The sequence below is a fragment of the Orussus abietinus genome, unplaced genomic scaffold (assembly GCF_000612105.2).
Source record: "Orussus abietinus isolate OABI.00-Male unplaced genomic scaffold, Oabi_2.0 scaffold124, whole genome shotgun sequence".
Classification (NCBI taxonomy): domain Eukaryota; kingdom Metazoa; phylum Arthropoda; class Insecta; order Hymenoptera; family Orussidae; genus Orussus; species Orussus abietinus.
This window is the reverse complement of record NW_019394296.1, coordinates 194,264-209,514: the sequence shown is the minus strand read 5'-3', so window position 1 is coordinate 209,514 and position 15,251 is coordinate 194,264. Positions and strand designations below refer to the sequence as shown.

The 15,251-nt window shown below is 41.6% G+C and overlaps 1 protein-coding gene across 1 annotated transcript; it reads left to right on the top strand.

Annotated features, from left to right (window-relative positions):
* The first annotated feature begins 1,266 nt into the window (after window positions 1-1,266).
* On the top strand, window positions 1,267-14,946 carry LOC105703234 (tyrosine aminotransferase). Its single transcript, XM_012431467.1, has 11 exons — window positions 1,267-1,653; window positions 2,637-2,741; window positions 2,816-2,883; window positions 4,214-4,372; window positions 4,879-5,070; window positions 10,897-10,979; window positions 11,340-11,409; window positions 12,432-12,560; window positions 13,479-13,562; window positions 13,924-14,022; window positions 14,120-14,946. The coding sequence occupies exons 1-11, from the start codon at window positions 1,512-1,514 to the stop codon at window positions 14,279-14,281; spliced, it is 1,293 nt and encodes a 430-aa protein (XP_012286890.1). The 5' UTR covers window positions 1,267-1,511; the 3' UTR covers window positions 14,282-14,946.
* Window positions 14,947-15,251: the final 305 nt, after the last annotated feature.

The window sequence follows — 15,251 nt, the reverse complement described above, 5'->3', positions numbered from 1 at the left end:
GTTTAGCATTGTTGTGGAAGTAGAAATCCACAATTATTTATATAAAAAAGACGTGGCAACGGCGGGAATCTTTCCATTTTAACGGTCTGGTTTGATAGCCTTATATAAGATCGTAAGAATCGTAATTCTTAAAATTCGCCAATTGGTTAGCGCCGTTAAAGTTAGAGTTAAGCGGGATAAATCTATGAGCGTTCAGTTAATGCGGCTAATCAGTTTAGTGGACGAGCTATTGAATATTCTAAATTAAAATCTGTAAGTCAGATCCAACAGGTGAGAGGCAAGGTAAGGGGGACCCGGAAAAAGAGAATCAAGGAACGCGAATATTGGCCCGTATGCATATGTATAGTGTCGGCTGCCAAATGTCAATGGAATAATCCGACAGATAGCCGAGCCTCCAGACACGCTCGGATCAAGAGAAACGACATTCCTTAAAAAAGATTCCTTCCAAAGGAATAACCAGTACCCTCGGGCAGACCGTTATTTTAACGCCGGAGTATAGCTAGTTTTTAGCAGTTCAAGATAATCGGAAACGGGGAGAGATATAAGGAGGAAAGTCGACGTAGGTCTAAAAAATATAATAAATATATTTTTTAAATGTCTAAGGCTACACGACAATCCCATAAAAGGCATCAACGGGAGGGGTTTCCAGAAATGTCGGAAGAACATTCACGAGATAACTGAGACGAATTAGCAGACTACGAGTTTTGTTAACGACGTCTCCATTATAGTTTTACAATTAATTCTCGGATGCCTTGACAAGTCGCCACGACCCGGAGCTTTTCACCTGACAGGACAGTCTGTCTTTTTTTCCTTTTCACCGAAACCTTTGTATCCTTCCTCTTTGAACTCACGTCCATCCTTTCGTCCGCTTTCAGAAAATAAAACATTGTTTTTAGGAATTAACGTTGAAAATTACTCAAGAAATGAAGATGAAAGGTGCTCCTAGCCGTCACGGAGTACAGAGATGCCGCGCCTTAAACAGGGTACCCATAATAATGAATTGCACCCCCCGAGGACATACGTAACTTCAGGTAATAAATTTTCTGGCGCATCACCTGATCTTCGGGCTAGAGAAAAAAAAAAAGAAAAATAGAAGAGAATGCGTTCTTGGATGTTATTATGAATTAAAATGTCATGAATAGTCGCGACAACGCGCCGTCAAGAGCCAAGGAAGAGCAGGGGGCGTGGGGGTCCACATCCGCGCATAGTAGCAGCTCGAATCCATTTAATTAATCGCCAGAGAAGGTGTGGAACCGACCGACCAATCGGACCGGTTCGTCCTGATACCTCCACCGGACGTTCTCCAAGGATTTCAAAGTGTCTTCCCCGTGCGGGGCTCAGTTAAGCGACCGAAAAACAAGAAGGCGCACCAAAGTCTGCCGCAAGTGTCGGGCTTGCACTTCGGTCGGGATCAGGAGACAGAGGAGTCGGAAAGCACAGGAAGAACCGGGAAAAAGGGATCCTGGAGGAGAAGGAGAGGAAGTCCCGCGGGAGAAAGGGAATCCTCCGACATGGAAGGGCCTAAATCGAGAGATCGATGGCTGGTTCAGGCATCCGAGATCGCAAGGAGGACCCACAATCCAATAAGGGCCATCGTTGACAACATCGTCGCGGAGCCCAACCCCAACAAGGCCATGATCGCCCTCTCCATCGGTGAGCCCCATATCGATTGACGAATCAGTCGATATCGACCGCAATCGGTCTAGGCTGAAAGGAAATTGACTATTTTCTTCTTTCACCGAGGGTGGCGACTTCGACTGCGGTGATCATGAGTCTCATCGGTGTTACCGAGTATTCTCCGTTGTCTGTATTTTATCGTTAAATTGACTTCTAGATTTCGCAATTTGCCACACATTGCGGAATCTTATTGCTCTTCTTTCACTTTCCCTTATCGGTCGTTTTAAGAAACTCAAAGTGACACGATCACGCTGACGTTTCGAATTCCAGAGGATGTATTAGATAATTGTAAACGATGCCGTGAAGAGAAAGTTATATCAATAATTATTTCAAAGGAGGAAGGATGGAAGGAGGACGAATAGAATGGTTTGAAAAAAATATGCTCGCTTCGGAATGGTCGGGTGATGAGCCTTGGAAAAATTTCCATTACACGTGGAACCTGCTTTGTAATGGGGAGAACTGGTTTGCCGTCCTTTTAAATTGTTAACCGAAGCGTAGGAACGGAGATTTTGTTTTAACAAATTAGAAAGGTACAAGATTGTTGCATTAGTCGAAACATTCGTTCGGTAAACTATGTCAGATGCCTTAATTCGGCCATTTCTTCTTAGCCTTCAAGGAACTAAGGAGAATATATCCTGAAATTTCCGGAGGACCCTCCTGGGGTCGAGAGGAAAGAATTGCAGTTTTTCGCGTACTCGAATTCCAAGTAATCAACCGAGGAGGGGTTAGGAGGACGAAATAGAAATTTACGAGGCCTCTAGAATTAAATGTTTAGAGAGAACGGGTGGTCTGGGGAATCGAGGCCGAAGACGAAAATGATTTATGGAAAGGATGCAGTTGAGTCCTGGGGGCGTGATCGACCACTTGAAATGGCGGCGATTAATAGCTTTTCGTCTATTTTCTTCTTATTCTTTGGGTTTCTTGAGACGTATAGAATCTTATTTTTTTTTTCTGCTAAGGCGATCCCACGACTTTCGGAAACTTGAAGCCTGCAAAGGAAGTCATCGAGGCCGTCCAGGAGAGCGTTGGATGTCAGCTGTACAATGGCTACGCCTCGAGTACAGGTAAATAGGCAAGGTAGCATTGTGGCTAAACCGTACAAATCTGTGACTGTTGACGAAGTGGTCTTCTATTTAAGGTTACCAAAAAGCACGCGAAGCCGTCGCTGAGTACAGCTCCAACGAATTCGTCAAAGTTGACCCCAAGGTAAAGTTTCCCGAGGGAACTTCCGAAGACCGTGACGTCAATCGAATACCTGTCGGGTATCTCGGGAGTTTTCCCTTAAGTCGCAAAAAGGGAATTAACAGAGTAAAAAACTTAATCGAGGTGGAACTGAAAAGTTCGAGATCCAGCCCGGGTACCTTCCCTAGAATCGCCTTCTAGGATAGAAAAAATCACATTTCTAACATTTCAAGCCCGTGTCTATTAATATCCTTTCAAAAATATAGGATTATCGTTAAATGGTCAGGTAAATACCAGAGCAAGTATTAGTACCGTGAAACGATCTCTGTAGACGAACCTCGTTTACGAAATAATATATAATTATCATACAAAGTGTCTAATCTACGGTGCTGCGGAAGATCTTAAGGAACCTCGTTTATAAGATTACAAACAAAATTAATTATTTGCCAGGAGAAGAGCGAGACTTCCCTTTGAAGAAATTAATTGGCCAGGGTCCTAAACTAAATAATCTAGATAATGTTGTATAGGTTTGTAGACAGCCACGAATTGCTCCATTTTGTCAATTTGTTTAGGCTCGCACTTATCGATTCTAAGTGATTTGTTCAGGAGACTCGATGCAATTTCAGAGGAGAACTTTTATTGACCGTTCGTCTTCGCTCTGCAGTGCTTTCAGGGTCGTACACCCAAGAGGGTTTCGAGCAATGACGAAAGGACCTTTAAGCGACTCGAGATATAACGTATACAGTTAAAGGCATGTAAAAATTTGCGAAAATCGGCTTTTTTGTCGCGACGTGATGACGGGGCTTGGTTTTGTTTCCCCTCGTGTGAATAAATTTCGTGCATCCGTTTCCACCATGAAACGGTTTTCCGTTTTTTAACTTCTGAAATTCGATGCTCGTTGTATGGTTTATTAAATTCGTACTAAAGTGTATACGTTGGTAAATCAGATTAACATTTAAAGTCAAGTATAAATTAGAATTTAAAGAATATTCAAGCAGAGAAATTCTATTTTGATTAAGAAGTTACTACAATAATTTTGAAAATGTGCTTTTATGCTCATAAATCCGACCAGTAAGGAAATAATTGTTTCCCTCGGGTCAATCAGAAGTTTTAATTGAACATTATTCCTGCGGCTCGATTGTGTTCCTCGGCTCGAAAAATAAGCGTGAAAAATGGCAGGGATTATTTCGAATTTGCGGCGATTTATTTTCTGCGTACAATACCGAAACTAATAAAAATATCCGCACAATACCAAAGTTAGTTAATGTTTCCCGCGAAATTGTGGCGTGCTCCGGTTTGATGCCACCTGCTAATGAGGGTCTTTGTTATACTAATGAATATTTTTTTTTTTCAGGATGTTATACTTTGCAGCGGTTGTTCCTGTGCCCTGGACCTCTGCATCACGGCATTGGCACGCGAAGGACAAAATATCCTGATTCCTCGTCCAGGATTTTCGATTTACCGAACTCTCGCAGAGGGTCTTGGAATCACCGTAAAATCGTATAACCTTCGAGTGAGTACTATACGTACGTACGTGAGTACGTAATCTCCTTAGAACAGAATTTCAACTAACGAAGAAACGTCAAAATCCGATCAACCCCGTTACCGGGCGATTTTCCCTTCTTTCAAAGATAATAATCAGAAAAAGAGTATTTAGATACCCCCGACTGCGTTCAAGTAAACTTCGTTATACTTTCTGAAGCCTACTTGACCCCGTGCTGATTAAAAGAGGGATCTCAATTTACAGGACACTTTTTTCTCACTTTGTCGGAAATTATTCAGTAATTATATAGCCGTGCTTCGTCTTCGTTTTCAACGTGGGCCATTGGGACCTGACGGTAGATTTAATATCGGAAGGTAAAACGAAATTTATCCGTTTCGTGGAAAATACTTTCGTACCTAAAGAACGTTCTTAGAGGGCGCGTAACCTCCGAGGTTCAATGTTTGCGGAATATTATTCCTCGTGTGAGGAATCCCGAAGGTAGAGTCTCGTAAATATGGATGTCCATCGTCTTGCAGCCAGAGCTGGGCTGGGAAATCGATCTGGACGATCTGGAAGCTCAAATCGACGAAAGCACCGTCGCCATCGTCATAAATAATCCTTCGAATCCTTGCGGATCTGTCTTCGGAAGGGACCATCTTCTGGACGTCCTCGATATTGCGAGGCGTTACTACGTACCGATTATAGGGGACGAGATATACGAGCACATGGTATGTAAAAGGCTTTCGTCATATGGTGCTTCCACATGGGAAGTATTCCCCACGAGGTATAGGGACCCGATAGCTCGAGGAAGCATATTATTCGGTAATAAACTTGCCTCCACGGGGGAAGAATTTTATGAAATACTTCTTGTCGGCAATATTCCAAATATCACTTTTTACATAAATATATTCATAGGGATGCGACAAGTTACCGCGCTTACGGATGGCTTTCGGGGTTTTATGTTTATATATCTGGAGTCCTGAAAATCCTTTCTTCACCTTTGTATTAACTATAACTCTACAATTTCTGTAACAACTTGAGCACAGATATATATAAAATGATGGCAGTCTCGCGAGATAGGTATAAATTTGTTTAGATGCAAGAAAGAACATAATTCATTTTTATTTAGTTCTTCAACACGAAGTTGAGGATCTTCCCGTCTTCTTTAACGGTACAATCCGCAACTTCATATTGGATATCCTAATTCATACCGTCAGTGGTGTCTTCAATTTTATGCGTCTGCCCAGACCTCATAAATTTTCTCACGCGTTTCCACAAGCCCATAAAAGTGCATGCTATTTAATATTGCAAATTTAATATCCGCGAAGGGTATTCTCTCTCTCTCTCTCTCTTGTTTTTCTTAAAAGAGAAATTTGCTACTTGCATCCCGAGTACCCTGAATCTGTAGATTATAGCTGAGAGCGAGTCCTTGAATTTCCGTTTACTTGGTACATATTGTGACGAATGACGGCGATGTGGCGATAAAGGACACTAATGTAGCGGGGCCGACTCGACCTTCTGGGTGAGCCGGACGAGCTGGCCATGGCACCGCAATCGGTGACGCCAGACCTGGACATGTTCCTCGAGGCTTCCTCGACGGCTTCGTTCTCGAAGCTGGGGTGACGAGCGGTAGCGCATGCGCGCGACCTCGGAGGGGTCGCCGATGTTGATACTCCGACCTGACGACCGGAGCCTCGCAACGCGTTACAGAAATTCGGCGAGCCCTCGAACACCTCGCCAAATATTCATCCCGAACATTCCTGCGAGTGCTCGAGAGCACTCCCGGGAACTCAGAAAATAAATGGATGATTTTCCTCGCGGAACATTGGGAGAGTTATGGATCGTTAAGGTGAAGTGAAACACGTCGAGGAACTTGATCGACGTCGATAAAGAATATTTTTATAAATGCCTACGTTGCCGACGTTTGTATAAAAATATTGACAGCTGTGTAGAATTATATTGGGTATTGTACCAAATGGCATACTCCACCTGTCGTTTTCGTACAATAATTATAAAGAAATCGAAGTAAAACTCCAGAAATCCTCTGGATTCATTGTTTCTGGGGCCCTAATTGACTGCAGAGGGACCCCCTGCGCCATTTGTGATTTCCAGGTTAATTAAATTTTCACTCCGAGACCTCGTATTACCATCAATTTAGCATAGAAGCGCATTCAACACTTTTTTTGCCTTTATCCCAATGAAATGCGAGTTTATCGCTTACCAGAGTGTTCTAAATTGTCGTAAAATTGTCCTGACCCTTTCGATTCTCATATCAAAGCATTCGATAATTGTATATTGATCGAAATATGAGAGCTCGACGCCATTTTGCTTCTCGTATGGGCTGAGTTAAAAATTTTTTCTTTTAAATCCAAATTTTGAATGTGTCAGGACAATTCTTAGATGATCAGGAGTGGTGTGTCAAAGTTTCGGACAGTTTGGTCTAATACCCTTAAAAAAAAGTGTTGTATTCGAATCGACTGATTTGAAGGGGGTTTCACTTCACCTTAAAAGACTCGACTAAAATCACTTAATAATAGGTTTGCTTTTCCCCTTCCCTGGGTCGGTGACAGTCGGACCTTGTATCTTGTAAAAAAAACGCGAAAGGGCAAGCTTCGGCCGAAATTTGGGGTCGTCGTGGCGTGGCCAAAAATTTATGACGTCACAATACATATATAGGCAAGGCCTTTAATTACAACCTGGACATGGATTTTCTATTTTCCGAACCGGGTCTATAATTAGTCCAAGAGGCTGCATTACCGTCGGTACTCATGCCCCAAATAGGCTTAAAGAGTCAGGCGCGTGGGAGTTACAGGGAAGTTTACGGGAGCCTGCAGGATGTTTACACCACGCGACTCATCCCGGGAACTGTCGTTGTGTCGAGGGACCGGGATCCCGGGATCCGGGATTATTCCGCCGTGGCTCTTGTTTTTACAGCGGGTATACTGGCGAGCCCGGTTCGCTCCTCCGTAATTTACTTAAGTCCCTCGAGGGTTGACGTGGGAACGGATCTAGGAATTTATTTAAACTCGAATTAGGTCTCCACATTGATGCACTCTTTCCTTTTTTGACCTATGGACGTAGGATATATGGACCCCGCATGCTGATCTGACCACGGAGGTAGCGGAATCAAAGAGGGAGAACAGAGGGGAAGGAAGTAGTCGGGCTTGCGGGCTCCTTGTATCTTACGTTCATGGTCAAAATGGAGATCCGACCATGGAGGCAGTAGAATCGAAAAAGGAGAAACAGAGGGATTGTTTCTCTTTTTCTCTCTTCTTGAACGTGAAACAGTTGCCCAGCGAAGTATGGAAACAACCTATCTAGCAGCAAGAATAGTTTCTCTATTCTCCCTCTTTCGGGACTGCTGCCTTCGAAATCAGATTCATGGACGTAAAGGGGATGGACCTTACAAGCCGATCTGACTATGAAGACAGCAAAAATGAAAGAGAGAAAACAAAGCGGCTATTTTCAGGCTCTTTCTTTTCCTTTGCGTGAAAGAGGTGCGCAGCGCAATATGGCGACAGTCTATTTAATAGCAAGGGGCAGAGAGGATAGCCTTTCTTCGTTGCCTTTGCAACAATATCAAGGTTAGGTTTAATGGCTCCATGTACCTTGCATTCATGTTTTAACTTTCAAGGTCCTCTTCGTCCCATTTATCTACCTAAAAATGTTACAGATCTTTCGATAAATATAATACCCACCCAACGATACGCCTAAATCTTGAGTGAAAAATATTGATTAAACTTGCGAATTTCAAGATTTAAATTCATATTAAAAATACTTAACTAGAACGAGTGGGTAGTGTTCTCTTTCTGGGATAAAATACTTAATTCTGTTAGTCAGTAAAAATGATGTCGAAGAAATTTGTGGAGGGTGGGGAGGTTAATTTTCTTGCACGTCGGCCCGTTTTCCTTGTTCCGTTCCTTTGCTGCAATTTTGGAATAGTTGGAGCGCCGGGGCTGGTTGATCGAATTTTCATTAAAAGCAGCAAGTAAACCGCGCCGAAGCGTTTCGTCTTTGAAAGGTTAATGTTCTTCCGGGTTTCTTGCACTTTGTGCTCCGGTTCATATAGGTCGTCTCGTAGAAGAAAACGGGTAGAAGGTTGCGGGCTAATCGGATTTATTCGGGAATAAATTCCTAAAGAACTTCGTTATTATCTCTGAGTCCTCGAATCGGCTGTGCCTTACTAACTGGGAGTCGCAATCAAATTGAAAGTTTCGAAATCCGCCTCTTTGGTTCCTACATGAGAGCACTCGCAAAATTGTCGTCACGGAAGTCCCTTCAATCGGTTCCACGTGCTCCTTGAAGGGCAGACAAGGATTTCCTAGAAAAAGAAATGAAAGACCCAGATGTTTCAGTATTTCCGCATGGACGAGGTTTATTACCCCAGGAATCCTCTCCTTCTTAGGAAAACAAATATTTTACGAACGTTTTTTAACGCAACCAAACAAACCAGCGAGTTCAGCTTATCAGTAATCCTTAGAGCATGCAAAATGTTAAGACACTTATAAAAGTTCTGCTTAACTCCAGTGGAATAATGATTATTTTAATGATTCGGAATAATTTTTTGGAAAATTCTTAACACGTTATCAGAATATACGAGGGAGCTCGTCCTTTCGGTGATCCTTTAGGCTTCGAAAATGTGATGGAGGTCGTGAAAAGGTCCTATTTAAGGTTAACCGAACGAAGAAAATTTATTCAGGTTTCCAGGATTACGTGGAAAGTGTCAGACATTCCCAATGTCGTAAGGCGAGAATTCCTTCTGCTGGTTATTTTTACTCTCGAACTTCGGAAATTGTTATACGCGAATATTTATGGATTTGGGAAAAGGGTCTAACTTTGTAATACGGTGTTACAATGCGTACTGGCTTCTGAGCCATAAACATTTATTTACGAGACGGATGTTCTTTCAGCTACATATACAGATTCTGGGTCAACATCGCGGTTGCGGAGGGTGTACAGACACACTGGGTACATACCGAGTACATGCGTCTACGTACTAGGAGGTACTCGACCGAGTCTCCTCAACCTGAGCAGACTCGGATTTGCGAATTTCAGCTTGCATATGGTTTTGTTAAAAATCTTTATGCGGTGGCAATATAACACACGTTAAATGCAATTGTTCTACAAATTTGCGATAAAACAATATGCACAATGGCGCAAGGGAGGTTAATTATAAAAATTCGATTATTTACGCGATATCTTCAATCATCAGTAAACCATTTATGAAGAATCGCACATTGCATATCAAATGATGACGACTTCCGACATACATTAAATGTAGTACTTACAGTATATAAACTTAAGGGAGAGAATTTCCTTCGATATTCGGGGAGCTGAGTTATCAAAAATTGGATTAGTACCTGCAATATTGTATTTCAGCAGCAAACCGATTTATTAGAAATTGCACGCTTTAAGTAGATGACATTCAATCCAATTTAAACGCGATCGTTATATAAATTTGCGATACAATATTCACTTCGATATTCAGAGGAGATGAATTATGAAAAATTCAATGATTAAATGCAATATTTTCTTTTGACAGTGAATGATTTAAGAAAAATTGCACGTTGTCGGTCGACTGGGTTTAGATTGCAATATTGTTGCAATTTTCTCGTTTTTTTTTTGTTTTTGACTGGGCGGGAATTAATTGCTATTAATGACTCATCGTCCGCTCGTTTAGCTTCTAGCTTGCCAATTATCAAGGCGAAATATCTGGGAAACAAGCAATCACGTTACTAGGTGCATACAAGCGACACCGTAAAGGTCACCACTCACCGTGCCAACAATATAGCGGCTTCGGATCGTGTCCGGCATGTCGGTCTTGTACTCACTCGTTTATTGCCTCGGTGACATTCCGCGATGGTAAAACAACGCGTGCGGTTCAGTGCCCGATCAGTACGTGGCAAAATAATTCCATCGATACCTGTTAAAAAGTCACCGAACTCGACTCTTCCTCAACCCTCTAGTGCAAGAAAACTAGAAAAAAACTGAAGATTCATAAAAAGACAATGGAACTAATTTCGGGAGAAAAAATTATATCAGTTCCATTATCATTGGTTGAGTAAAGGTGGTTACTCACATTTTGAATAATGAACTCCAAGAGCTCATTGTTAGGGTGAAACGCTACCAAGAAGGTAAATACAAAATTTCGCCGTTACTTAAATAAAGTTGTCTATCCCCGTTAAAAATAAATAAATGATAATATGGGAATAAAAGTGATTTTTGACTTGTCAACGGAAAGGCGACGTACAATTTGCGATGGGGAAGTATCCGGTCACGGATGGGATACGGTGCAGTATTTTCGATGAAACGTCCGGTACGATCCGTGCACGATACGGCGCCGTTCTGTTCCGTTTCCGACAAGTGAACGGTTGCATTGTACCTCGTATAAGAACATACAATATCGGAACCGTTTACTTTGTGATATCAATACGAGTAACGAGCGGGGACCTTAACCGTAATAACAGCTTGGCGTGCTCGCGACGTCACTCTTTCGCCGAACCATCGAGCTTGCGATCATATTTCTACTATTTTATGTTAATCACACCTTGCAGGTATTTCCGGGACGAACTTTCCACTCGTTAGCGTCTCTATCAACCGAAGTTCCTATCCTCTCGTGCAGTGGACTGACTAAAAGGTGAGCGGAAGTGTCACCCTCCTCTGGCAATGCGGACATAAGCCAACCTGTAATTTCAAGAAATATTGCATATTTAAACAAATCTTCATCCCCTATTTTAACGAAATATTCATCTATTCCGAAAAATAAATAAATCTGCAGCACCTAATGCATCGCTATATTTTTTAGCAGTACGAAAAGAGATTATTTAGGCGATTAAAAGTACTTTTTAAACGACAATTGAATCAATATCCGTTTACACTATCCTGAACAATGTACGATAGTCTTTGATTTTTATTTTGATATGTTGTAAGTTTGTTGGCGAGTAGGGTGTGTTATTTATTTCTTTACTTCGGGTATTAAATATTATATCATTTTCAGATTCTTAGTGCCGGGCTGGCGCATGGGCTGGATCATCGTACACGATCGACAGAATATTCTCGACAAGGAGGTAAACTTTCTGACCCGTGTGACCTGCCAAGAAACTCGAAATGCGTTTTCGAGTTGCGATTACGGACGCGTCGGGGAAGCTTTAGCGGCCTCTCGAGGGATAGGGAGATTTGATTAAATTTCGTTCATTTAACTTTTCTTCGCCATTAAAGTTCGTTCCCTGTCGCGGTTGTTTCTCGTTTTCTTAATTCTACTTGCTCGCCACTGCTTGGGAGAGGGAAAGCGAGGACAGGGAAAAAGAAGAGTTATTCCGAGACGGGCAGAACTTTAATTTCCCTCTCGCGACGTACCACGATATATTAACTGCACGCATGACTCCTTGAATTAGCTTTGCTTAACTTTTCCCTTAACGACCGGCTTGTCGGCAATCGTTACGGACAGACACCGGTGGACAAGAGTCGTTAAAAGTCTCTGTTAAAATTGAGACATTAAAGACGACTCGGAGGAATTTTTTTATATCTTCACTTTCCTTTCTCGGTTTCACAGCGTTTAAAGAACCATGTAATTGTTCCTTCGTAATACTTTTTATCCTTTTCGTGTTTTAGTCACGTTTATAAGATATGATGTCATTTTACGAGAAGAAATGAATTTGTCCGTAACATGTACATTTATGTTTGCCTTGAAAATTCAGTTATTTAAAACTGTAATTTCATAGTATATAAAAGGTTTTAATAAATGTAATAGAAAACATAGATTTTAAGTAAACGCTCGCGTTGATAAATGCACTTTCGACTGGTGCGGATGTAAATGATTGCATCTGTCGGATAATGAGGGACCGACAGCTGTCGTTTCGTTTCATCTGCACTTAGACTATTATTTGATGTTGGGAAATTTGACACGGTAATATTTAATTATGTCCTTTCCTTTGTATATTTAAGTACACGTAAGTTATATTCTCTTAGTGGAGTCAGCTGCAAAGCAATTTATTCAATCGCCTCGACTAATCGGAATTTAAATAGTCGATACGCGTTTAATTTTATTCCTGTTCATTGTTTCTGCATTTATCGATCATTTTATTTCCAGATTCGGAAAGCTCTTAACTGTCTTAGTCAAAGGATTATCGGCAGCAATACGATAGTTCAAGGAGCATTGTCTGCGATATTAAAAAATACGCCGCAAAAGTTCTTCGACGACGTCATTAGTACGTTATATGTGAGTATAATATACCTTTAAAACTAATCTAAACAACTTCGGGTCCTTTAAAAATTACATAAAAGCTCCCTCAAATTAATCCTTCATTAAAACTCCATCAATCACAACAGAACGATTAAAATATAATTATCCTCGCCTAAATTCATCAAACTCGCGCCATCGGTTTCGACAAGAAATTCTCTTTTTATTTTCATTATTTCACTGGACTTTCAGATACCTTTTGCATATTAAAATATGTAAAGCAAACCAAGGATAATTCTTTTGAGAAATGAAAGTTACGTGACTCCATTGAATAAGAAAATTAACAAAATCTTAGGAAAAACAAATTTCACGTTGCTAGCTCACATTTACACCTTTTTTATGCCTCTTTTTGGCGTTTTACTTAAGGAAAATTTGCCAAATATTCTCGGCTCACAGGAACGATCTCGAGGGTGCTCGAGTTCGCGTTTCAGTCTAACCCGAGAGTGTCGGGCTGATTGAGTGAATTGACAAAGTGCGGGGGCCAATTGTGAATTAGCGAACAGGCAGAAAAGCGAGTTTCCGGCGCTACGCACACGTGCAGTGTCGTTGTCGTTGGGTTGTTGGGTTGTCGTCCCGTCGTTCCGACTCGGGTTCGAGTACCGAACGAAGGGATGCTCAAACGCGGGACAAGAGCATGAAATTAATTTCGGCCGGGTTAATATTAATATCTGGATGCGTTCGGATGCGTTGTATTGTTCCTGGAGTTATGTCTGGCGGTTGTGTCCGCTTTACGCGCATCCGAGCCCCAATAATTCCGCGAGTTTGGGAATGTACCGAGCGAATGTTTGCGTGCACTAATGCGCGAGCTCCGGTCCTTATTAGATCTCGATTTACATTCCCGAAATAATTTTCTCCCAGCAAAATCTTGATTTCGCATTAAAGTTCTTTTCCTTCCAGAGACACTCCAAGTTGGCCTACAACTACATCGTCAAGATCCCTGGACTGAAGCCAATAATGCCTGATGGAGCCATGTACATGATGGTAACATTTTTTATTATATGTCATTAATTACCCTCATCAAGGTATATCAATACAGCATATTCTTGATTTAATTATTGCGCCCCTCCCTTTCACGTCTGTGTAATTTCGATAATAGCAGTTAAACGAGCAGCATTAGTCTCCTGCTGAAATACTCAGCCCCGAAATTATTTTCTTGCAATTGACTCTTACGTGATTATCTTAATGGCTAAGTTATTAGGCTGCATTAGAAATATTAACATTGGGTGGTACCAGTACCCGACACATAGATCAAATACGTGCTCGCGATTCCTTCGGGCACCCCAATCCCGGGCTCAGAACGTATACGTCCATCTAATCCATTATTACATATCTCAATGCGCAGGTTTACATAGATCTTGACTGTTTCCTGGAGTTCAAATCCGCTCCTGAGTTCGTGCAGCGTTTACTGGTCGAGGAGTCCATCTTCTGTTTGCCGGGCGAGGTGAGTCACTTGTTAACGTCATTCCTAGGGATCACGTCACGGCGCAAAGGCCCATCTTCGGAATGCCTAATCCTAAATTTATTTCCTCGGCTTCCAGTGCTTCGACTACCCGTCGTACATGCGATTGGTAATTACAGTGCCGGAGGACATGCTAGAGGAAGCCTGCAAAAGGATCGAAGAGTTCTGCGTCAGACACCATTGCAAGACCTCGCAGGACATCCTGAGGAACTCTTTGCAAGGAATCGCGATACCATATTGAGAGAACGTTTCGAACAGGGTCTAGGCTCAATTCAATGCTTATAGTAATTTATGTATACACGCCCTCGTGATATCGCACTTGTACATACGCAATGTTTCGGTACCCAATAAGAGCCTTCTCGCAGTTTTTCCACCCTTTATCCTGATGTAAACGAACACCCACGCCGACGTAATTTCGTAAAACGCGTTACGCCCACGCACAGGTGCTCGCTTTCAAGTATCCTGAAACCCGACTAAGAGGAAAACGTAAATATACCTTCGGTTATGTACCTCCTGTGCAAGGAAAGTAATCGCGTCTCCCCTGGAAGTAATTACCTCAGGACATTGTTCCTCACTTGATTAGACTTCGCCCGCTCGTCCGAGAAGCACTTATAAAATACGTTAATTGTTAACTTTTTCCTACTCTTTTTCTATATCGGAGTTATTATTTTAGGTACGAATAGTTGCCCTTGTGCAGTACGAGATGGATCAAGAGGGAGTATGATTAAAATCCCATGTAATGGGGAAATTATACAGGGATATGCAGAATTGGGTATATATAATGTATATATAATTCATGAGTAAATAGGTAATATGTGGATAAATTATATACGTATAATGCTGTTTTACGCACATATTATGGGTATGAAGATGAATGGTGAATACATTATATCATCTCAAGTTTTACCTTCAGTATATAAACAGTACTTCTGTAATTTATTCTGCACATAGAGGAAGGAACACGTTTAATCATTTAAATGGTTGCTTAATTTGTGTAAATATATGTTTTTACAGATTTAGCCGCAGTGCAGGTGATAACATATTTTATAATTTTTTTTAAAGATCAGGTCCTTGTTAGCCGTCAGTGACGTAATTTTCCACGCGCTCTTTTCCATGTTATCCTTTTATTAACAGGGGGAGAAGCCTTCGCATACGCGAATAGCTACCTTTAGACAAAATAAAATAGACTGCACGAGGGAGGGGTATAAATA